The sequence below is a fragment of the Colletotrichum fructicola genome (assembly GCF_000319635.2).
Source record: "Colletotrichum fructicola Nara gc5 chromosome Unknown KSG_Nara_v1_contig10, whole genome shotgun sequence".
NCBI lineage: Eukaryota > Fungi > Ascomycota > Sordariomycetes > Glomerellales > Glomerellaceae > Colletotrichum > Colletotrichum fructicola.
The window spans coordinates 3075075-3098697 of record NW_027094060.1 but is presented as its reverse complement, the minus strand read 5'-3'; the positions used below and the strand labels follow the sequence as shown (position 1 = coordinate 3098697).

Sequence of the window (23623 nt, the reverse complement as noted above, 5' to 3'; positions counted from 1 at the left end):
CCATTGGCCCGGGCGGTCCCTGGATGTGGGGGCCCAAGGCTCTCGAGCCTCAATTCCTCCCCACGAATGCGAATCGGTGCATCACCACTTCGGACATCGCATCCCAACCCCAGTGACGCGACACTGTTGTTTCTTTTCCAGCAACGCCTCTACCTGGCGCACTGTTTTTGACCCTGTGCTTTGGTAACATTGTTATCTCTGGATGTGGTTTTACTGAGCAACCCGGCTATAATCCTTCTGTTTATGCCCTGTCGCTTTGCTCGCCTCTTTTCGAATCTGGCTTTGACGACATCATGATAGTTTTGGGAGCCGCTCTACTGAAAGCCACAGACCTCTCATTCTCTTAGTGGTAAGTCACTGGCTGCTTCTCTAACTATTCCTTGAACTTGGCAAGTGCTTTCAATCCTGCTTCCTTGTTTGGCACCTGCGACTTTGCCACCCAACTGCGCGGGACAGAGCAAGCAAGCAGCCCGACTGCCTACTGGGTTTTGAGTTAGCAGCCTCACGAGGAGGCAGTGGGGAACGACGGGACCTCTCCTTCCTATCAGTTCACAACTGAGGCCCTTAAATGGAGCAGGGATCTTCACTCTAGACCTCAGTCTCTCTGACTTCACCATACCATCTACTTCGCCATCCTAGTCAGATATCTCGAATCCGATGCTGACCAATACCTAGTATACAGCTATCTTTTCCACTGCTACTACGACGAAGACGGACCAGCCAAACACCATGTCCTTCTTCGGTTTCGACCCGACCCGTGGCGGCGGCCACAACACCTCCGCGCCGGGTTTCTCGCAAGCTCATGACCCGTTCGCCGGCCTCTCTCGCGGCAACCAAGAGGAGGACGACGCCGTCGACTTCGATGACACGTACGATGGTCTCGGAGACCAGCTCGAGGAAAGTGGCGACGCTTTCAACGACGACACCTTTGGCGACGGCGGCGGTGGTGGCGGCGGAGACGAGATTATCTCTGCTCCTGTCGGAAAGGATTTCGATTTCTTCGGTCAGACGGCCAAGGTCTCGAATGCCATCGAGGAGGAGCAGGTTCGCTACAGCCGCCAGGTCCCCGCCTCGAAACCCGCGCCTGCCCAGGCGCCCGTCCAACATCACCATGTTCCTCAAGCTCAGGCCATGCCGAACTACTACTATCCTCCTCAGCCGGCCCCTCAGCCTGTTCGCACTGGCTACGAGAAGTACAAGGAGGCGGAGCCCATCCCCGACCTTCACGTCGACGCGTCTATCTGGGGCGTGCCTTCCAAGAAACCCGCCGCCGCGCCTTCTCCCCAGCCCCAGGCCGCACCTGCCTCCAGTAGCCGCAAGATCATGAGTCTCGAGGAGGTCGAAAAGGCTATGCGCGAGCAAGCCACCAAGCGACCAGCCCAGGAACCTGCCCCTGCTACACAAGGATACCCCCAGGATTACGGCTACGCCCACCCGCAGGCTATTCAGCAGCAGCAGAGTTTCCACGGCTCCGACCAGCAGCAACAGCAGCGCGGCAGCCAGGTGCCTCAACACGCTGGTCAGGGCCATCCGGTTACCATTCTTCAGCGTCCTCAGTCTCTTACTTCCAAGCCGACCCCGCCCATTCAAAACACCCCCAGCCCGCTTGCTCAGCCTCCTCATTCCCAGGCTCCCTCTGTCCAGCCGACTCAGATTCTCCAAAACCCTAACCGACTGTCTGGTGATGCTGCTCGCATTGGTGCCCACGGCCCTCAGCCTCATGGCCATCAACAGGCTCACGGTCAGAATGCACACCGATCACAGGGTTCGTCAGGTCGTGTACCTCAGGTCTCCCAACAGCAGCACCTGAACCACCTCTCCGAAGATGAGAAGGCGGCGTACCTAGATCAGGAGACCAAGCGTGCGAAGCGCAACCACAAGATCTGGCTTCTTTCTAAGGACAACGGTCTCATGACTCCTCAGGACAAGAACTTTGTCACCCGTATCCAGCTGCAGCAGCTTGTCTCGGCCACCGGCAACCCGATTGACCACAACAACGAAGCCTCAATCGCAGAGGACTTTTACTACCAGGTTCTTAGCCAGATTCGCGGTGGCCAACGCCAGAACCCTAACCAGCCCCTGAACAACTTTGCTCAGACCTACCTCTTCCAGACTGGAAGTCGTCAGGGCAACATGAGAAGACAAGGAAGAACTGCCGAGAACCACGTGCAACGCATGGAGCAGCAAGTCCAGCGTGCCGTTGAAGCCGCCAAGAACAAGCCCAAGAATCCCCAGCTTGTCATTGCTGGCAGTCTCGGAAAGATCTCCTTCAGCAACGCCAAGACACCTAAGCCACTGCTCAACATCAAGCGCACCGATAGCAGTGGTGACGCCCAGCGTCCTGGAAACGGCAAGCGTCACCACACGGAGTCCAACACTGTGGACCGCAAGGCCATCTTGAAGAACATTGAGAGCGTTTACACCACAGTCATGAAGATGGAGGATCACGCCCGCCACATTCCTCCCCCGCCCACCAATGGCAACGACGAGGAATTTCACGCGAAGCATCAGGAGTGGCTCGAGGTGGCTCAGACTCTCAACGGCCAGCTGTGGGCAGACCTCAAGGTTCACGAGCCTATTGGTGCTACCACCATTCACCCCTTCATCGCCTTCCTGTCGTTCCCCAAGGGTAAGAAGGCCATTCCTCGTGTCTTCCGACACATCAGCTTCGAGCAGCGCACCACTATTCTCACGATGGTTGTCCTCCACTTGGATCAGCTGGATGTTGTTCGCGGTGCCCAGATGACGGATGGTGAAGTCAACCTTAACGCTGCCATGCGTGAGAGCATCGAACTCTTCTCCGCGGCTGTCATGCCCAGCCTCTTTGCCTACTTCAACGAGACCGAGCTCGATATCGTCACAGGTGTCCTCGGACTGATTACCAAGCTGAACATCGACCTCATTGCCAGAACCCGCGTGGGCTGCTCAATGTTGACTCTCATTTTGAGTCGTGCAGAGCTTCTCAAGCAAGGCGGTGGCGGCACCCCTCAGCTTTGGGCCGAATGGTAAGCACATCTAGATCGAAAATGATAACACCAACTAACACACTCATAGGGAGCAAACCTTCAACCTCTTCTTCAACATCCTGGAGCCGACCCTGCATCATATCTTCCCTGGCAGCGTCAACACCGGAGAAGATGTTGTCGTCTGGCAGCTTCTTGCTGCCGTGGGTGTCAGTGCAAACCCTGAGCAGCAGCAGCGCCTGGTTCTTGCTGTCAAGGATCGTGTTCTCGACACTGTTGCCCACGCGAAGACCCTTCCGGGCGCCATGGCAACGACCCGGTTGGCTACGGTCAACCTGTTTATGCACTCCATTGGTTTGGATGTTGAATTGCTTCAATAAGACGATATTTAGTGCGAATGATGGGACGATCACGGCGCGAACTGCGCCATCACACATGCTTGGGACGCTACACTTGTTTATTGATGCGTTGGAAGCTTGGGATGCTGCTAGCCTTACTCGACGCTTGGCCCGTATTTTTTGAGGGCATCGAGATCACCGGGAAGTTGTGGTACGGGGGCTACAGCTTGATGGAGACTTGGACTTGCGGGGGGCTATCCCATGGCTATATGCACAAAACATATCTCGTGTACATTACACACGACTCTATGAGATGACGCCGCGAAAGTATTATTAGCGGTGCGTCGAGACCAGCCTTGCTAGTTAGAGCAAACAAAATCTGCATTTAAAGTAATAATCCATCCCTGAACCGTTTTGTCTACAACGTACCGCAACGCCTAAGCTATGCAAATCAAAATGCTGGCCAGCATCACTTTATGTCAAATCCATGCTCGATGATGCCTGAGCAGGCGCAGCTCTAGCCTTGCCACCTCGCCTTGAACCGACAGCGCCACGAGCCTTGGGTTTCATCTTCCGTGCCTCTTCCTCTGCGGCGGCCGCGGCAGCCGCCTCGGCATCCTGCTCTGCCTGTGATACCGGCTTGGGCTTCTTGATACCACTGACAGCTTCCAGCAGTTCATCGTCGCCCCATGTGGTCTCCAGTCTAGCCATAGACTCCGCCAGGTCAACCGTGGGCTTCGTCTCAGCCTCACCCGCCTCGATAGCGGCCTTCTTCTTTTCCTCATCCTCTTCGGCCGGGGGCAGCTTGTTGTCGCCAGGGGCGCGGAGAATGAGGGACTCCTGGTAAATCTCCCAGGCGGCCTCGTCGTTCTCGTCCGTGTACTTCAGCTTGCGCCAGGGCTCGATCTGGACCGAGCGCAGACGGTCGGCCATTGTCTCGTTCTTGGCCGCTGCGCCGTCGGGGGTCGTCTTGATCGTCATGTGAATCGCGCGCGCTGCCGCAGCGCCCTGGCCTCCTGCACCCGATGCTCCCGCCGCCGGTGCTGCGGCGGCGTTCTCCTTGGCGGCAGCTGCGGCGGAGGCGTTGCGCTCTTGTTGGGCTACTGCGTCGACGTGGTGCAGCTGGGGCCGGAGGTGGACGAGATTTGTTACGGGTGTGAGGTGGAGGTCCTCTATTCCTTTCGTCAGGATTTCTTCATCCGAATTGGGAGAGGAAAGCACTTACTGCCCTGGAAGACGCCAATCATGTACTGCACCTCCTTGTGATCGGGACACTGTCCACCGAGAGTCTGCGTACGCAACACCTTGTCCTGGCGCACAGCCTCGGGCCACTCGAGGTACATCTCGTCCTCCAGATCGATCTCGCCGCGCCTCTTGGGCCGGGGCGGCGGTGCGCCGACGCCGAAGCCTCCAGAGAGGCCGTGTGTGCCGCCGTTCTTGGCTTCAAGACTCGCCTTGAGCTGCCGACCCCATTTCATTCCCTTCTCCTTGTCATAGGACTGAGTGTAGTCGAGAGGCACGTCGACCTCGACCATGCCGGAGCGGGTCTTGAGGCGCATCTCGGTGGGCGTGGCCTGGCGCGGGTCGGTGCGGTTGGGTTGCTGCAGGACCCAGAGCTTGCGGCCCTGCGGGAGGGAAGGGTTGAAGAAGACGTCGTAGGAGGCGATGACGGGGTCGGCGTCGGCGTCGATGGGCTCGGGCGTCCCGGGGGACATTGTCGCTGTTGGGGCGGGCATTTTGCGGGTGGTGCTGGGTGGGAGGTGTGACTCCCCTCGTCGCGATGTGTAGTCAGATTTGGAGGTTTGGCTATGGGAAATTTTTGGATTGGAGAGAATGAGTTACCCCACGGTCGGAGACGTCAGGGCTTATCGATAAGAGTACAGGAGCTAATCCTGGTCTGGGCGAGTGGTGGGGGACGAGCTCCATCTCCTGTTGCTTCCAGGGCGGCAAGTGTTACAGTGTCATTCGTCCAGCATCACAACGTCGAGCAACACAACTTCAAGATGGTGTTCACGAAGTTGTCATTATTCCACGCTCTTTGTGAGCTGCCAATTTGTCAGCGAACACAGCGAACAGTCTGCACGAGTGATTGATAGATCCTCAAAAGGGCCCAGGCAGCTGATGCGCCTCTCCTACTATCCGATGTCTGCTTTCCACCAACTATACTCGAGAAGCCTCAACATGCGACGACTTTCGTGATCGTCATCCATCACCAGATTCAAGGCGACTCAGCACTAACATCTCAGTTCCTCCCAAGCCGCTCGAAGGATTGCATAATCACATTTGGTGCCTTATCCTGCAGGTCTTTGTGAGCTTAAATGACGAAGACGAAGTAAACTCCTGCATCCGTCGTATCCACGAAAGATGCAACACCATCAGCTGGCCTCTAGTTGAGATGGATCTTGCAAGCCTATCCTTGCAATATTTGACGAACCATCTAGGTCGTCGAATCACTGTTGTATGTTAGTCGAGTTGACGCGACTAATTCCTTAGTCTCTCCGGTCTTAATGTTATCCTGCATCAGCCTTAGGACTAGAGCTCACCTCGACTACATAACCAACTCTAAGGCTGCAGGACGTTAGTTGTCTTAGTCTTCGGGAGTCTTGAGGTCCATGACAACTGGCAACGCTACGCCTTTTTCTGCACTCGTTCGAATCAAGTCCAAGTAGCGCTGATGAGAGACGCTAAACACCACGTGAAAGACTTACACAGGAATACTAATTGAAGGATGCTCAACCCTTTTAATATCTAAGCACGGCCCTTCAGCTAAAAGAAGTCGCGAGTAGGAAAGAAGAAGTCGCAGAAGCCCTCGCGAGCACAACATGGCAGCCGACGTCCCGAACTCTCTGAACTGGCTGTCATTCGTGACCGGGATCCTAGGCTTTGCCCTGACGACACTCAACTTGATCGCATTGTACGCCAACTTCGTCGCCACAATCCGCGCTGCGCCTAGCGAGATCCGTGACTCTCTGGGCAACCTTCGACAGCAGCTGTGCGAAGAACGCGAGGCGCTGCGTCACCAAACGAAAGAGATCAGGGGCAAAAGCAAACTACGACAGAAGATTTCTCACATCGGAGAAAAGAACGCCAACGCCGAGGCACGCAGGGCGCTGGAGTATGCAGAGAAGACGCTGCCGCTGCATTACATGACGCTCCGCGACCTCTGGAGAACATTCAAGGAACTTGAAAGACCATTCTTGGTGGCGAGCGGGCACCGAGCCGAGGCGATTCACAACGGGGCTTCGTGGGGCGAGAACGACCTCGACGAGAAGGTCCGCAGCGACTTTGAGAAGCATGGTGAAATGGGGAGTTTTGCGGACTGGAGCGCGTTGTACAAGTGTGACTTTGCGCATCGCTTCATCTGGTGGCAAGTGAAGGATTCTGTGAAGAAGTTAGGAGACGAGGTCATGAGAGTCATGGCAAGGAGGACGGAGAGGGAGGTTACGTATACTCGAATGATGGTTAGGCAAATGTATCTTGGTGATATACCTGGACACGGTAGTGATAGGGGCCCGAGACGGCCTGGAGACGGTGGCGGAGGTGGAGGTGCAAGAAGGAGGATGAGTTGGGGTTCCTCGATACCAGCCAAGAGGAGGACGCCGCAGCCAAGGTACGAAGAGTCTTCTTCTTCCTCTCGGCAAAGCAGCGATGACGACAGCCGAACAACAAGACGAGGTTCAGGAAAAGGTAGAGACACGAGCCCGGTTTTCAGTGAGCACAGACTGAGTCATCCGCGGAGTGACGCTGCTACAGTCGGAAAGCACCGTTACAACTCTGGGCATCGTCGTGAGCACAGCAGAGGTGGATGGCAAGGATTTCGAACAAGGGCAGATCGAGCCTACGAGATTAGGGAGATGCGCAGGGGCCGCGGACAGAGGATTATTGAGGTTATCCCTGGGAGTGAGATTGATGATTACCCCCGAGCATGGCAGCAAGACGAGGTAAAGTGAGGCGCGGCATGCGGAGAATTGTAATGTTATTAGTCTCATGAAGATAATCTGCGTTACCTTTTCATTCCATATTCCAACTCAGAGAGCGTAGTCTGTCGAATGAGACCATCGTTCAAAGGTCATCCTCCTCGTTCCAAGCTACGTCTTAGTCGTTAAGGCGCCCTCGCAAGGATGGTCCCATACTTTGAATGGGTCTGGTTGCCGGCTTCATCCATTGGCGAGGGCACAAAGTCTTTGACCTGCAAGCCCGCCTTCTTCTGGAACACGAGGATGATATCCGACCCCCCGAACAAGAAGGATGAGATCTCGTCGCCCTTCCTCACTGTATCCCCCGCTCTTACTGTCAACCTGACACCCGATACAATGGCCATGCCAATCGGCAGCACGGCCACCTTCCCGATCACCGGGTTATCGATGATGACGCAACCCCTGGTTTGGAGGAACTGGTAGCCCGGAGAGTCGGGCACCTCCAGCACGCACTTGGAGTCTTGCCTCTTTTCTTCATCAGAGACCGGGATCTTTCGGATGGGTTGGCACTTCTCGTTGACCTCCATATAGGCCGCCCCCTGGATGTTCTTTGCCTCAAGTACAGTACCGGATACAGGCGCATGCTGGCGGTGATAGTTGTACGTGTTGAGGAATGCATGCATCCAGATACCGCCATTGAACTCACACGCATATCTGCTGCCATGTAACAAGCTATCTATGGTCCATGGAATACCCTTGATCAGAACCTCACCCATGTTGTTGATGGCGACAAGGCTCTGATTCTGGAGGCTGTTGTCATACGTGCAGTCGGCAGGGTAGCAAATAACCTTATCGTCATCCGGGTGGGAGATAGGCCTCATTCCCTGTTTCAGCTTGCGAGAGAAGAAGTCGTTGAAGGTACGAAAACCCCCTTCAGGCTCTATGGCTTCGTGTTATTCGTACTTTGGGGAGTTTTTGAAGGACTCCAGGGTCTGAGGGGTGACGGACATGGGAGTGTCCAAGAACTGCCCAATGAGCTGCGAGAACATCACTATCCAACTGGAGAGCGGACTCTGAGGTAGGCAGACCGACTCCGGTGTGATTCGCGTTTGCAGTCCAAGGAGCGGCTCCTGGTCGAGAATGAAGTAGAACATGCAGAGGATGTCGTAAATGTCCTTGCTCTGGACGTCCTCCTCTGGCTGCCACCTCAATAACTCATTAGCGAAGACGAGGAATCTGAAGCCGTTTGTGATTCTGAATCTTCTCATGTAGTCGGGGGTCTTCCTTTTGGCCGACTCCACGGCCGTGTCCAACGCTCCGGGGCCAGCCTTCTCGAGAAGACCTACGAGGACGATGATGGCCGCGTTGAATTTGGTGAAGTCGCCTTCTGCGGGGTCCGGAATGCTCGAGTCATCCATGCCTGAGCGATATTTGCCCATTTGGGCTGAATAAAGTTCTCCAGGAAAGCAGGCTATCGGCGGGGGTATCTTGAATACGTCTCTGTGGCCTAATCTGGTGTAAACTTCAATGGAAAGTGCGTGGGCATCCTGCGACGGAGGAGCTCGTCAGGGACTATGGAGAAACCACAGAAACGGCCAAGGCAGTTTTGAAGAATGATGATTGATGCTGTAATGCGGATGCTTTCATCTTGTCTCAAAACGATATGATGCTATTGGTTGTGAGCTCTAGCCGCAACCGGGCCTCCAAGGCCTTTTCTTTTGCATGTATACTGACCTTCTTGTTGCTCTTGTTTACTTATTAGCATTCGTGCCTCTCTCCCTTGTCTTTCTTGACGTCCTTGTCGTCCCTTCTATTCGTGTTGTTTCTTACTCCTTTGCCCGAATAGCTAGGAGTATTCTACTGTCTCTAGAAGAGGATGTCTCAAACATGCTACGTCCATGTAATCATACCCCTGATCGCGCTAGGCGGCTTATGAATTTGTGGTCTTGTAAGTCGGCTACTGTCATGCCGAAAAGACCAAGATACACGGGCGCCAAATCATGGGGGCCACAAGGGCGCGCATCTCCACTGCTCTTCCGCTTTTCGAGGAAGTTGTCCATGATCATCCGAATAGCTGTGTCTACTGTTTGACCTCGTACGCGAGAGACTGCAGGTCCGCTCACTTCTTCGTCGTTGGGCCGTGGCTCGTCTGTAACTAGTTTCTCATGCTCTGCATTGGGATCGAGGTGGTTGTTGAATTCGACGTCTACGATAGCAGACTTAACAACTTTGGCTTGCTCAGGTTCGAAATACGGTTCGCTGATGTAGTGCTCGTCTGTGGTGCTATTGAGACGTTTCGCTGAGTTGACATCCTTCGCAAGGTTTCGCAAGTCGAACAAGAGGACGCGCAACTTGTAGCCTAGAGCAGGGTCATCACGAACAGTGGAAGTCGTAAGCTGTTTCAGTGTAGGTGAATTTGACTGGTGGCTAGGCTTGCCAGGCTTCAATGACTTTCTTGAAGCTTTGCAGGCCATTACGTAGATATGAGTGGACAGGGAGGTCAAGGATATATACTGATTGGTGATGTGTCTGAGGCGTTAAGTGTGTGGAAGATGATGGTGGTTGGGCGTGGTTGAAGGAGAGAGTGTTCAGTAGACTGCAGATTCAAGTAGGTCTATTTAATGCGGAGATCGTTTGCTGAATTCTCAGGGTTCAATGTTCCTCTTTGCACTTGAACCTAAAATCTTCATAGCCTATAGGTGGTTCACGTGGCGAAGAAAATCTTGACCAAGCCAACCGGGTATCTGAGGCTACTTACTCGATGCGCCAAACTATTCACCCCCTTTGTCAGCCACAAGCATCAGATTTCTTGGTGAAATCTTGTAATCGAAGATGGGTAAAACGTCCACGTTCTGCGCTCCATTCTCAACGAGAAACCAGTACCGATCAAGGGCAATTACGCTCTCAACAACCTTGCAGCAAAGCACGCTCAATGTCCACAAAATCGCTACTTTGCCTTCGCAATCTCCATAACGAGCCTCATATTTGAGCAATTCAGCATCGCTTATATCGCTCTTGTCAATGCCTAGACAATGCATTGCTCGGCTCGCAAACTCTTTAAAGCTGGCCATGTCACCTTTTCGCACTCCCCAAACCGGCCGATCTTGCTTGTCGAGTTCAATGCTCTTGTCGAAGAACACCTTCTCTAGAAGCGCTCGATAAAAGCGTCGTTTTGAGTATACCGACTCTTCCTTGCTCGGGTCCGCCTTCTCCCAGTTGTTTGGTGCTTGACATCCGGTCATAAGGGCTGTGGCGCTCAAGGTGAGCTTTCTGTCCCTCATTTTTGCGCTGATCGGAAAGCCATTGGGGCAGCTGTCAGAAAGGGGCACAATGTGGTTGTAGCAGCAGCCAACTGCACCTAAACACTCGATGAAGGGTATTGTTGTGAAGTATCTGAGCATGTGCTCAGACAAGTTCCCGCAGGCGTGCAAGCCGATGAGCATGCATTTCTCTCCTCCAGCCCAGGCAGCGATCTCATCTGCCAGTAATCCAGTGCCATCGATGTAACGCAGCAAGTGTTGTATCCTGTTCTCGATTCCAAGACTGGCAGCGCACGATCTCGAAGCAGAAATCTGAGATTCGCTGCCATCTATCGCCAATACGTGCAAATTAGGGTAGAGGTAGGCAAGCGATACGGATAGGTAACCTTGCCCGGATCCTATGTCGATGATGCGAGTGATGTTGTTGGCTTGGCAAGTCCCCTGGATGTAGGCAGTCGCAACAGAAACTTCATCGATCTTTTTTGTCTTCATCCGAGCTGTCAAAATTTCGGGAAGAGAGATCCTAGGACCGACACGTTGGGTACGATGAAGCGAGAGTGACCGAATGTTTTCCAACCAAGTTGTCAGTGAGTCTGGTCGCCCTGGAATTGGCTTCAGCTTTCTGTCGTTGACTTTCGTGGTTGCGGTATCTGTTGATTCATCGATGCTATCGATCAAATCTTGCTGCGCCAGACGATGATCTGGCAGTGATGACCACCACGACGTCCACTCCGGAGGCAGTGCCTCCCACGCGCTATAAATCAGCGCATCATTGACATGGATACCGCCAGTAATTTGCTGAACCAAGGGGGTGTTGATGAACTCCAATAGATCCTCGACGTACTCGTCGACGTTGAGATAATCTCCCGGCAGGTCAATCATGGCGAGCCAGCTGGGATTGTCTTGATGTAAGATGATTGGGGGCAGATGAAGTTGGCAGCTCGCTGTTAGAAAACCCATAAACAGATTTGTTGTGGTAGGCGGTGCCTGACGGCAGAAAGGTGATGTTTCCCTTAGTTGTCGCCCTGCCGTGGCATCTCACTTCCAGAAACTTGATTATTGTATATATTACATGTTGACGCTAATGGATACATGAAAGCCTGGAAATCTTGTCAAAATATCAAGATTTTGCGATTCGTTGTTGCAACCTGCGTGTTTTGTAACTGCCTCAACGGATTTACCTTACAACACTAAGACACGAAACCGGTCTGAGCATTCTGATCAAAGAAGTTGGATTTTGAGATCCCTACAAAAAGAAACAACTATACAAACAGACGAAGAGTCAATAAATTCTACTAATGCGAACAAGGTATTACAAAAAAAACACTTTGGAGGACCTATATATGTGCCAGACTATTGTCACCAGGAGTCTGAGATGCAGGGCATTTATGTTTGCATACACCTCGACTTGCATTTACCGCACCTTGCAAGTCTTGACAACATTTTGCACCAATCCATCCTTGCGTCGAAATTCGGGCGAGAATGATTCCATCATCTTCGGGGTCAGAGCACGACGAGCCTTGCCCGCCTCTGCGAATGCCTCCCGGGGTGGCTTGCCACCTCGCATGCCCGCAGCACCAACCAACATGCCAAGGATGGCGAAAGGAGCCGAGTTGGGATCTTTGACAATATCGACAATGGATATCGCGGCGTTTCCTGCTTCTCCAATAATCAATGCCATGGAAGCCAGGCGAGCGGCACCGCCCAGAGCCGATGCGGCTTGCCCAGCAAAAGGGATGACAGCGAAGACGATACTGAGAATGCCGAGGACAAGCTCGCGCGTCTTTGTCTCTTTCTGTTCCTTTCCAATCTCCTTGATCTCCTTGATGCTATTGGAAGCGTCTTGCATCATGAGGAGAGGCATGCTAAAGGCAGTGAGGACGTCGGCTTCATCAGCGTCGAGAACACCCATCCGCATCTCGATGTAAGTACCGACTATTGTCCCAATAAGAACATCGGTGGACGGAATTGCTTCCTCGATGATGCTCTTGGGGTTCTCAATCTCGATCTTGTCCTTGTCGCTGACTCTCTTCGGCCAGTTCTTTCTCATGTAGTAGTTCATGGCGCAGTCAACCGGGCAGATACCCGGTTGTGTTGGCGGGCACACACAGGGGTCGTTGATGGCATCCATGTCTCGCCAAGTAATCCACTCCCTTTGTATGCCTGCCTTACTCGCCAAAGTATCGTAGAAGCCAGTTTCGTCGCGCATTGTGAAAGTGACGGTGCGAGGTCCCGGCGAAGGTCCAGGAGGGTAAGACAGATGGGCTTCGGTGCAAGGGCCCTCGCCGCTGTTGCCCTTTGAACTCCACTCGCAGTCCATGTACTTCAATCCTTCTCCAGTGCCGATCTTCAAGAACTCTTCAAGACGGTCATCTATTGAGTCTTTCACCCAATCGGCATACCACCAGAACTGCGAGACCTTGAGTCAGCTATCATTTACGACCAGCTATGAAGTAAAACAAAACCATCAAGACAAGCAGGTGAAAAGGGGAACATACTCTGTCGTCATAGTCACTCGAGCTTGCAACATCTCTGTACTCGGCGATCACCTTCTCAAGGTCTCTGATCAAAACGTTCAGCAACGCCATAGAACGGCAGTGGGGCGGTACGTTGTCGATGTTCTTCTCGAGATCGTCCAGATTCGTGGGCCAAGTCTCAGAATTGCATTCCAAGTTTTCCCCACCGTCGACAGTGAATCCACCTTCTTGACCCTCTGGTGCGCCGAGGAAGTTGAGCAAATCAATGGCCCAATCGGTGGTGCCGCCAAAGTTCAGACCTTTGATCCAATCCGAACGTGTTGACTTGGTCGTGTCGCTCATGTATGCGACCCAGTCCGTCATGCCGTTCCCCATAGTGCCGTAGGTCATGATATCTGAGTTCGTGGGTCCGTCGTGCCACCTTTTGGCCTCGTACCCAGGCTCACCCTCCTCTGCAAAGGTGAAAATCTGGTCAAGCTCGGCATTGGATACTATTGAGAATTGGTCAGTTGATGACAGCAATGAAGATTGGAGGGGTTTCACTCACTGTAGCCGCCGGTATCCGTGCAGATACCGGGCTCGGCTTCAGAAACGGTTCGCGAGCCTGTGAACAAGCAGTTGCGTCCTGTGCAACTCTTGTCGGCCATGCGGAAGCTTCGACCATAGCTGGTGACTCCAACAATGATTTTATCAGCGGAGACGCCAGCCTTGGTAAGCATGACAAGGGAGTTCGTGGTCTCGGTGATATTGACGTGGGATCTCAGGCAGTTTCCATTCTCGCAGCCCGGGTTGGCATATTTGTTTCCATAATCTACAGAGCAGAGATAATCGTCAGTAACGTTGTCCCAAAACAGGAATGGAGAAGAAATGGAGGATGGTAGGCGGTGAAATGTTTGGACTTACCCCATTGTCCATGAAGATCGTACGTCATATAGATGAAGTAGTCGAGCACCTTTGCCATGTCCTCCACAGGGAAAGGCTTGAGATACCAGTAAGAAGCTGGGATGGCAATCGAGAGCGAGCGACCATTCTTTCCAAGCTTGTCTCGCATGAGGCTCAGGAAGCGACTGTAGTAGATAGCATCAACGGGATCGCTACCGGGAATGCCCTGGTCGTCAGCACCCGGATATTCCCAATCAAAATCGACACCGTCAAGTCCTGGATTCGCATCCAAAAAGTGAAGCACATTGCTAGTGACCCGCTCGCGATTCGTCGGACTAACAGCGTCGCGATACAACTGATACGTGGCGGGATCGGTAGACTCGGCCCAACCGCCGAAAGAAATAATCTTCTTGAAAGGCGCATCCATGGAGACAAACTTGTCGAACTGATCTTTGACGTTGTCGGCGATCTTGACGTCGAGATCAGGCGTGAGACCGGCAAAAGCAAAATGGATGTGTGTCAACGGGTAGGTCTCGTAGATGTCCATGATCTGACTTGCGTCCATAGTCAAGCATCCTCGAGCTTCGTTGTACGCCTGGAAATATCCGATGCGTCTGAACTCAGTGGGTGGACTCTTGTTGTTGGTGATCTCCATCCCGCAGTTGGAAATGCACCCGTTGGTATCCTTCTTGAAGGCTCCAGGCGCTCCAGTATCGGCAGGCGACTCCGTGCAGAACTCGGCCGTAGTTCCGCAGTACCCCCATCCTGAGCAACAAGATTTCAACGGGCATTGATTCAACTTGGCCAGATCCCAGCCATCATAAGTGCCAGAGGGCATCTGCGTGCCTAGCTTCTGGGGACCACAAGCCACGTCGGGAAGTTGTACCGGCATCGGCGTGTTGCCCTTGCTAATACAGATGATCTGGTCCTGTTTCAGACTGTTGCACCCAGCCCAGCCCCAACTGTTGGCGTTGTACTTCTCAAGGTCCGTCTCGCTGATTCCGTAGGTATCGGCAATAGACCAGCAGAGGTCTCCCAAGCTGATGCTGTGGGTTGCACATATGCCGTTGGGTTGTGGCTGCGGTGTATTGTCTGGCAGAGTTCCCGATGAGCAGCAAACAAGTTGGCCAGGAATCAAATTCGCACAAAGATTGGTCTTGGTGTTGTACTTGAGAAAGTCTGCTCCCCTGATACCACATCGAGATGCCAGTGAAGCACAACCATCATCCTTTTCGACCTCAATAGCGGTACAGACAGCTCTGGGCGTCAAGTCGGAGACCCCGCGCTTTGTGGTAGAATTCGATGTGTAGTTGGAGGGGAGGACGACCAAATCGCTAGCACCGAGCACGCCAACGCCTTCGAAAGACTTTGAATTTTTGGTGTGGTCTCTAACACACTCACCACTGGACCAAGTCTGCATAGCCCTCTGTGCTCTTCCAAGTTGATCAAGTCCATCGACAACAAACAGCCCAATGGTGTAGGGGTTGAGGCTGTTTGTGTCGCATGATTGGACCAGCTCGCTGCCTTGTTGAACGCTCGTCGCGAAGGTATCAATCACTAACGTGGCGACACTAGTAGTCACGACATCGGCGCTGACATACAGAGCAACAATAGCTGTATCAACCCTCGCAAAAAGGATTGTACGGCCACATGAAGCAGTTTCTGCAAGATGAGACCCCAGCATCTTCGCGGCGGCAGCAGCAGCGTCAGCCCCAGACGATATAACACCTGTCGGGCTGGTCGACACAAGCAGTTGAAGAGTAGACTCAGATGCTCCGCAGACCTTTGGGCCGTTGTCTGGCGAGAACGTTGATATGGATTCATTGTTCTGGCGAGCCTCGACTGGCACATAGCGACGAACAGTACTAGTGGATTGAGGAGCCTCAAATGCACAAGTTCGGAACGTCTTGACGCTGCCAGTAATTTGGAAGTTGAAGTCGAAGAGAAGAGGGGCCTTGCATCGTACAAGATCATCCTCGTGTTGCACACGGGTCCAGTTAGATGGGTCTGGCCCAACAACACTGCACAGCTTGGGGCAATCGTCGATCAGAGGTGTGGGCCAAGGAGTGTTGATCTGCACATCTGATGCGGGCGATATGGCTTTGACGCCGAGATTGAACTTCCGCTCGGTTGAGTTGTTGACGACTGAGTCGTCAGGGATCAACACTGGCTTGCTGGGTATGGCTGACGATGTAGGCTCGGCCACACCATCAGTGGCATTGCGAGTAATATCGCTGGGAAGGGCAAGGCCCAACGCGGCAAATGTAAGAAAAATGAAAGGTTTCATGATGATAAAAAGAGTGTGAATATGACCAAAAGGCCAAAATCAAACGATTGCCAGCAAAGCTGTAGTTGAGATTGAGATGATGTGTATAACGAAGGTAGCAGGCGAAAAGTCCAAGTGGAAGGGTCGACTGTGTTTAACTAAACTCGAATTCACTCTTTTTGTCGACGCCTGCAACTCGCAGCGCATATTTTCGCTCGGCTCCGATGAAGCCTTGTTGCTGTTGCACTGCAGCCTGTTTTCGTGTTCCTGGTGTCTAGATTGTGTTGGACTTGGTGATTCTGACGCCAAGGCTTCAAAGTTCGCCTTTGGTGGAGATGATTAACTGAAAGCGGCCTGCTTTCCGAATGTACTTTGGTTCGGCCCTTCTGTTGACGATTGAACATGGATCCACGAAGGCATTGCTTAGCGTGAACATGGAGCGTTAAGCAGGGGACATAGTGAGCTTGTCCCCCTGCAAGGCCGGACGGCCTTGGCTGCCGTGCACTGTTCGACTGTGCCGCAGGGCTGAAAGATCGGCCGCTGATGTGAGGTTGCATTTGATTGTGTGAACCAAAGGCCAGACTTGTCTAAGTGACCTGATCGTAATCACCGACGATGGGTCGTTTCTGCAGGTGGTACCTGCAGCATCAGCAGGCCGGAAATGGTGTGCCTCGCTTGTGATTATGATCCTTCGAATTCTCAGGGAACGAAGGAGATACGGTCTTCTCTGACTAGCACAAGCAGGCATCGAGCTCAGCATCTAGTTATCCGCGTCTTAATACGGTAGTCTCGCAGTTTCTAGTGACCCTCGACTCGTTGCGCAAATCCGAAGGCAACTTGCTGATTTTCCTTCCTCGGCTTTCGCTCGTTTCATGCCTCTTGTCACTCTTTGAAGTCTTTCTTTACCAAAATGCAATCTTTTTTGCGTACAATCCTTTTCATAAGCCTTCTATGGCTTTTCGCTGAGCTGCCAGTGCCAGTTGCGGGACAGATCAACTACTTGTCCCATGCAAACGAACGTATTCACCTATGGACTCGCTATGATACCTTCTGGTAATGCGCTCTATCGTTAAACTTGATGAAGAGCTCGCAGCTGACCTACGCCATAGCGAGATCGAGGGCGCCGACAAGCAAAAGTACATGCTTCCACAGCACACGGGCAAGGGGAAGCCCTCACCTTTTCCTCGTTATGCAAACAAGGGTACCGGACCCAATAATAAGCTCACGTATGGCCAGTTCCAGGCTCGCGTCGAAGGGCTTGAATGGGCTAAAATGCTGCCCGAGGACAAAGCCAAGTATGAGCAGCTGAAAGCACCGTGGTCAGACGTCGACGGAAAGACACCGACCACTTATCAGTGCGCTGATCAGCTCATGGAAATGGGCCTGAATAAGCAGCTGAAAGTGACTGAATTCGACACGACGCTGGACAACAAACGGTTCTCAGCCGACTACAAGCCCAAGAGAGGAGGAAACCCCTCTTTGTACAACAAAGACGACCCCTTCAACTCGGCCTACTCGTACTTTTCGGAGCGCGTCGAGAAGCAATTTCAAGACTTCCGCAGCAAGGACGATCCCAAATTCAAAGCCGTCATAGAGAAGAACAATAAATTGGGCAAGGAGCTTCTTGAGAGTATTACCACTCTCCGCGCCGAAGACAAGCTCAACCATATGTACAAGCAGTTGCAGGATGGCGTGGCCGATGAGAAGCGCAAAGGCCTCGGCATACCCAAAGACAAAATCGTCGTGGAGAGCAACGCGCCTTCAAAGGTGCAAAATGGCAAACCTTACCAAAATATCAACATCGCACAAACAATGGCCAACGCCTGGGCCGACACCAAGACACGCGAAGAACTGCAGGCTAAAGGCTTTAAAAACGCGGATGACCTTGCAAACTGGGCCAATGACTTGGGAAACCCCGACAAAACGCAACCTCAGGACTGGTCTGAACTAAACAAGAGCCACTTTCGATCAGCAAAGACTTGGAACTCTGGGCTGGTGAAGTCGAAGATGACCGTCGCAGAGTTGAGCAAGTGTGTTTGAAGGTTTCTTGCCAGTAAAAAATGATTGTGTGTCCTGTGACACTTGTCCGCAGGTTGCAGTTCGTGTGGCTCTCCCTCATTCAACTTTCTTTTGGACAATATTAGCTAGTATACTTTTGTCTTCAACATATAATGGCTTGGTCAAAAAACATGTCGTGCTTGGACGGAAGTCAACTTTAGTTTTTTTACTCCGCTTCTATCATCACTCTTGATATTCATTCATCTTTGCGAATCTGATCGTCATTTTGTTAGTTGTATTCTAATTGTCCTCGCCGAATTCCAACTAATGTTTCTTCCAATAATGATTAACATGCAAGTATGGTGTACTCACTTCTCTTTCAGCTAACACGTAGATCTAGCTTCCAATGTCAAGATAAACCACTGGTGTCATGATTCGGGCATTTCCTCCTCCTTTCAGCCACTTTCTGCAGCTCTATGAATTAGCCTCGATCAAAGGCAGGCTCGAGGGGTGTATACCATCGAATTCGGCGACGAAATTGCTTTTCATCCTGCTGGATTTCAATCCCATGTCTACTTGCAACATAAATTGAGCTAATGCGAGGGCCTTCTGGCGATAATACCAAATCTGGATGGAAAATCAGATGAGAACATCCCTGGAAGGCACTTGCACATTCTCCATTCCGAGGCATTTACTGGACATGCAGGAAGCTACCTAGGCAACAACTTACCTAATTCTCGGACAAGACTTGAGCTTTTTTTGATGCAGGTACGAAGGAGCTGTGGTGATTAACGGGCCAGCCTGCTTACCCGTCTTGTTACTATGCCAAATTGGTGTTATCAGATCTCGCTTACGCCAAAGTCAGTTAGAAGTCGGGTTTGGGCGGGAATTTGCCAAGACGCAGGACTCAGCCTGCCTAGCCCGGGGAGCCTTTTCATGCAGGGGAACACAGAAAGAGGGACTAAAAACCGTGTGTTCTCAGTCTTCTCAGGATCTAACCCTTGGTTCCTCCACCTGCGTGAGGTCCACCGGCAAACAGGGATTCAGAAGGAAGTCGTTGAAAGATGGATACTGACTAAGCCCAATCTGGCTCTAGCGCGCGGTTCCTCCTATTCTAGATTTAGGCATAAATTTAAGCGTCCTCGTTCAACCTTCGAATACTTCGAGTGACCTCCCGTGCTTCCCGGGCAAAGCCTGATCGATGGAGACCTCATGAAATCGAGACTAGTTGACGCACCACAGCGGAGCGCGGTCCAAAGTGACCAATCTGTTCAAGGCTACTAGTTGCGCAGCCTGATGATCTCGTCAACCGAAGAATAAGGGACCGGCCCATGTCCATAGTGGCAATTCATTTTGGATCTTTTGTATCCTCGGCTTCAAGGAGAAAACATTTTACCCTTTTTAGCGGTCGGCCGCCTTTTTTTTCATCTGCTCAACTGATTGTTTTCGTCTTCTTTGACTCCAGAACTCGACATGGCACCAGACTCGGAGCTGACGGCTGACTGCTGTGCCGTAATCCGCGGCGAAAAAGTCCCTCGAGACCTCAGGAACATCATCGCCCGGTCTTCGCTCATCCGTGGCATACGCCTCCACCTCGATTTTGCCACCAGTCAGGATGTCAGCAATCTCTGCCTTCAGGATCCGCAGATTGCACGGGCTCGGAATTCCCGACTGATCATGAGCGATGTCATTCCGAGCACTATGGGTCCTCAACAGGAGCCGTACTGCGTCTGGTTTCCCCAGATAGCCTCCGAAGACACGTACCGCCAGTTGGTGCAGCGTTATCCGCAGATGCGCTACCAGGTTGGTCGTGCCTGTGCAGCCGGTGGCTACGACACTCTCTATCAGGAACTGGACTTGCTGCCGGACGTTTCCATTGCTGAGGAGGCTAGAGAGAGCGACACGGATGGCGGCCGTCTCATTTACGACTCTATCATGAGTCGCTCCTGTCGCTACTCGGTCATGAACGATGACACGTTGACCATCAAATTGGATGATCCATTGTCTCCCGCCTTCTTGAACGGTGATACGGAAACTCGTCTACAGCTTTACCATCGCCCAAACAATCCTCGGCAATTTTCCAAAACTCATCCTGGTATCGAAGAGGACATGCACATCAATGACGAATACACTCCTCCCGAGATGTACTCTGAGTTGGAAGAGTTCGAAGTAGGACTACTTCACCAGCCTTTACCTCTTGATCTGCCAACTGTCAAGAAAAAGCTTCTCATTTGCATGGCGGCTTTTGAAGGAAATATCGATCGTTACGTCAGGCTGTCACGGGCAACGCGTGGTATCGACCGTGAGGAGACTCTCTGCATTGTCCGCGGAATCTACCATCATACGATGTTCGCCCGCTGGTGGGCTGGAGAAATCACCCAGAACACGACGAGAGTCCAGGCCATCAGGAACACCGAGAGAGGCCATAAACCTCTTTCCATGATTCAAGAAGCCATCTCAGCCCGACGGATCATGATCAATGATCCAAAGGAGTTTGTTGAGAATGGCTGGCCGGCTGGCGCGCCTAAGCCGTACCTTATCTGGTGGCCACTCCGTCCAACTCGGGATATGCTGGATTTATTGGCAGAGAAAGTACCAGAGATGACCGAGCAAGTCGTTGTGGCCGCGATCTACTGCGACTATCACGACGTCTATCGACGAATGCAGCCAGAGCCCAACTGGCGCCTCTGCGCCGCCGCTCGCGACTCTCATAACCCTTTCTACCTACAGGACCTTACGAAGCGGGCGACCGAACAACAAATCAACCTTGACGCTGCGAGTGAACAAGATCCCGATGGCAAGTGTCTAGGTCTGGACTTGGAACCAACAGAAATTTTCAATTACTACGAACGACAGGAGGTCCACAACTTCATCACAAGCAGAGAAGGGCCGTACGGTGGCTTCGGTCCTGATTGTCGCATGGCAGAAGTTGGTGTTTGGGATAGCATGGGACTTCCTGAATAAGATAGTACAACACAACCGAATGATCAAGAATCCTAAACGATGATGCAGAAACGTATTCACTGAAAGATTACATGTGATTTACCAATCTTCCATCTGCTGTGTGAAGTCGAGGCCAGCAATTCAGTGATCGTTTAATTCTCTCAATCCTCGGCATTGCTTATGCTTGAAATCCGCCACTCATCGTTTACATGGGACATTCTGAAAGAAAGTAGTCACGAGCCTCAGGTGGTGACATGGCTAGATGTTAATTTCCTATTGAAAGTGACTCGGCGCGAAGGATTCATGGCAGCATGCCTTGCGGACTTGCCAAGTCAAATTCTTGACAGGGAAATGTACCGTCAAGTACTTAGACTGAGCTGACAGCGGGGACTCGGAAGTACGATTGCGGCACGGGGCGGCTGGGTCGCGGAGGTTTCCCGATACGCTTGGCTTGGATGGGGCGAAAGCGAACCCCAGCGGTTCTTAGTCGCCTTTTGTTTCCCGCCCAGTACTTTGACAAAGCTTTTCTATGCATGTGACCGAATACTTTGAAACAGGATTCGAACCCCAGATATGCCAAGATTACTCGTCTTTAAACACTGTAAGGCAACAGATTCCGGCATGGCGCAGTGGCTCCATTGCTGCTTGTAATCTTCGCTTCGGATTCTCCCCACTGCACTAACACAGTATCTCATCAACTTTCCTGATGAGGATGTCGGTCTATGGAGACAACAAAATTTAGCTGGAGGCACAGTTCATGATCTAAGCTTACTTTCCAATAGAACATGCCGCGACCAGGCAACGAGCTTCCAAAGTTCCAAACTGCTCCTGGTCGACGCCAAGACACCGGTTATTCTCCCTACTTCCAGTCATCGGGACTCGCCGAGAAAAGTCTCATTCAACGTTCTGGACTCCGGCGACCTTGCCTTCTGGGATGAAAGTTTGACCAGTCGCTAGAAGCTCGCTGTCTTCTCGGACATCACCTCGGACATCGGCCTGCGAACCCTTCTCACGATAATCTGTGCACACGTTGAAGTATGGATTCATGATGATGAGCTTCCATAAAAGCTGCGTCTTCCCTCATAGAATGTATTCATTTACTTCATCAAGCAGTTTCAAGCTCAAATTCTCAGTCACTCCGGCCCGAGTCGTCATTCATTTCACCTTCCGTTGCCACCAGGACAAATCCTAATTCACTCGTTTAGATTCGCATCATCTCCATCAATCAATCATGTCATTCGTTATCATTAAGAGCACTCTTGTGCTTCTAGGCATGAGCGGTTTGAGCTTTGCTGCCACAATCCCTCTCGGTCGCAGCAACACTACCAGCAGCGATTCTGAGACGGTTCGCCTCATGGCTTCGACTCCTCAACTGGAGTACGACTCGCAGACCACGGCGGATTGCACTTGGTGGTATGACAATACCCAGGCTACCAACTGCAATGATTTGCTGGCCAGTGAGGGCATCACGCTTGCCAACTTCAGGCGCTGGGTACGTAGACAAATTTTCTGTCAACGCCATTATTATTTCATCGTCTTCATAGCTGAACAAAGCTGACCGAACAGAACCCTTCCATCAATGAGGCGTGCACAAACCTCGCTGTCGGTAAATCGTACTGCGTTGAAGCAGCCTTTGAGACTGTTCCTAGCCCGACTGACCCCGAGACTCCTCTGGCGACAACCACTGCTCCGTCCAATGGTTCGTTGATCCACTCCCCAAACTCGTCATTCCCGTTCCTTCAGGCTAACAACACATACAGGAGTCGAAACTCCTCAGCCAACTCAGCCAAGCCTCGTCGAGAACTGCAACAAGTTTTACTTTGTGAATTCCGGAGAATCGTGCGCCGCCATTGCCTCTAGCAATGGCATAAGCCTGGCCAACTTCCTCTCCTGGAACCCCAAGGCTGGGTCTAACTGCGCCGGTCTTTGGGCCGATGCTTATGCCTGCGTCGGCATCATTGGAAGCAGCACGACTCCCACGCCCACGAACCCTGGCAACGGCATCGAGACGCCCCAGCCTCCTCAGCCCAGCATGGTCGACAACTGCAACAAGTTCTACCTCGTCAAGTCTGGAGACTCCTGTGCTGCTATTGCCTCGAGCCAAGGCATCACTCTCGCCAACTTCCTCGCCTGGAACAAGGGGGCTGGCAGCAACTGCGGCGGACTCTGGGCAGATGCTTACGCCTGCGTTGGGATTGTTGGAGGCAGCACTACCCCGACCAACCCTAGCAATGGCGTCCAGACGCCGACGCCAATTCAGACCGGCATGACAACCAAATGCAAGAGCTTCCACTTTGTCGAATCGGGACAGACCTGTGCGGTCATTGCACCAAAGTACGGCGTCACTGTTGCCAACTTGATCTCTTGGAACCCTGCGGTTGGATCGGGCTGCAATGGCATGTGGGCTGAGACTTACTTGTGCGTTGCTGTCTTGTAAGTCAGTAAGACTGGCCACTTTTCTTCAGAACGTTGTACAAATGTAGTCTTCAAGTAGAACATATATATATGAGTAACATATTGTTCCAGTGGTATCCCTTCGCTACCAATGCAATCCTATCTATAGAAAAACGCCTTTCAAT

At 52.2% G+C, this 23623-nt stretch overlaps 9 protein-coding genes across 9 annotated transcripts; 5 read left to right on the top strand and 4 right to left on the bottom strand.

Moving 5' to 3' along the window:
• Positions 1 to 23: 23 nt before the first annotated feature.
• CGGC5_v016402 (DNA topoisomerase 2-associated protein pat1) lies at positions 24 to 3343 on the top strand (the record flags this gene model as incomplete). Its single annotated transcript, XM_066153513.1, has 4 exons — positions 24 to 76; positions 331 to 349; positions 676 to 3005; positions 3055 to 3343. 4 exons carry the CDS (start codon positions 24 to 26, stop codon positions 3341 to 3343), a joined length of 2691 nt encoding a protein of 896 aa, XP_066007215.1.
• A 432-nt stretch (positions 3344 to 3775) lies between these two features.
• On the bottom strand, positions 3776 to 5016 carry rpc37 (DNA-directed RNA polymerase III subunit rpc5; the record flags this gene model as incomplete). The annotated part of the gene is made up of 2 exons (XM_032034351.2): positions 3776 to 4473; positions 4527 to 5016. 2 exons carry the CDS (start codon positions 5014 to 5016, stop codon positions 3776 to 3778), a joined length of 1188 nt encoding a protein of 395 aa, XP_031893254.2.
• A 1107-nt stretch (positions 5017 to 6123) lies between these two features.
• Positions 6124 to 6953, top strand: CGGC5_v016400 (uncharacterized protein; the record flags this gene model as incomplete). The annotated part of the gene is made up of 2 exons (XM_066153512.1): positions 6124 to 6762; positions 6810 to 6953. The coding sequence occupies 2 exons, from the start codon at positions 6124 to 6126 to the stop codon at positions 6951 to 6953; spliced, it is 783 nt and encodes a 260-aa protein (XP_066007214.1).
• Positions 6954 to 7403: 450 nt separating this feature from the next.
• PSD3-1 (Phosphatidylserine decarboxylase proenzyme 3) lies at positions 7404 to 8657 on the bottom strand (the record flags this gene model as incomplete). Its single annotated transcript, XM_032034124.1, has 2 exons — positions 7404 to 8094; positions 8182 to 8657. 2 exons carry the CDS (start codon positions 8655 to 8657, stop codon positions 7404 to 7406), a joined length of 1167 nt encoding a protein of 388 aa, XP_031893609.1.
• Positions 8658 to 9989: 1332 nt separating this feature from the next.
• Positions 9990 to 11360, bottom strand: Rrnad1 (the record flags this gene model as incomplete). The annotated part of the gene is made up of 1 exon (XM_032034010.1): positions 9990 to 11360. One exon carries the CDS (start codon positions 11358 to 11360, stop codon positions 9990 to 9992), a length of 1371 nt encoding a protein of 456 aa, XP_031893616.1.
• Positions 11361 to 11892: 532 nt separating this feature from the next.
• Positions 11893 to 16124, bottom strand: KTXA-0 (Killer toxin subunits alpha/beta; the record flags this gene model as incomplete). The annotated part of the gene is made up of 4 exons (XM_032033892.1): positions 11893 to 12888; positions 12977 to 13446; positions 13503 to 13766; positions 13859 to 16124. The coding sequence occupies 4 exons, from the start codon at positions 16122 to 16124 to the stop codon at positions 11893 to 11895; spliced, it is 3996 nt and encodes a 1331-aa protein (XP_031893615.1).
• A 1035-nt stretch (positions 16125 to 17159) lies between these two features.
• CGGC5_v016396 (uncharacterized protein) lies at positions 17160 to 18143 on the top strand (the record flags this gene model as incomplete). Its single annotated transcript, XM_032033781.1, has 1 exon — positions 17160 to 18143. The coding sequence occupies one exon, from the start codon at positions 17160 to 17162 to the stop codon at positions 18141 to 18143; it is 984 nt and encodes a 327-aa protein (XP_031893618.1).
• A 1431-nt stretch (positions 18144 to 19574) lies between these two features.
• On the top strand, positions 19575 to 21065 carry CGGC5_v016395 (uncharacterized protein; the record flags this gene model as incomplete). The annotated part of the gene is made up of 1 exon (XM_032033668.1): positions 19575 to 21065. One exon carries the CDS (start codon positions 19575 to 19577, stop codon positions 21063 to 21065), a length of 1491 nt encoding a protein of 496 aa, XP_031893617.1.
• Positions 21066 to 22275: 1210 nt separating this feature from the next.
• On the top strand, positions 22276 to 23557 carry CGGC5_v016394 (LysM domain-containing protein; the record flags this gene model as incomplete). Its single annotated transcript, XM_032033557.2, has 4 exons — positions 22276 to 22536; positions 22611 to 22743; positions 22805 to 23477; positions 23536 to 23557. 4 exons carry the CDS (start codon positions 22276 to 22278, stop codon positions 23555 to 23557), a joined length of 1089 nt encoding a protein of 362 aa, XP_031893612.2.
• Between the last annotated feature and the right edge of the window lie 66 nt (positions 23558 to 23623).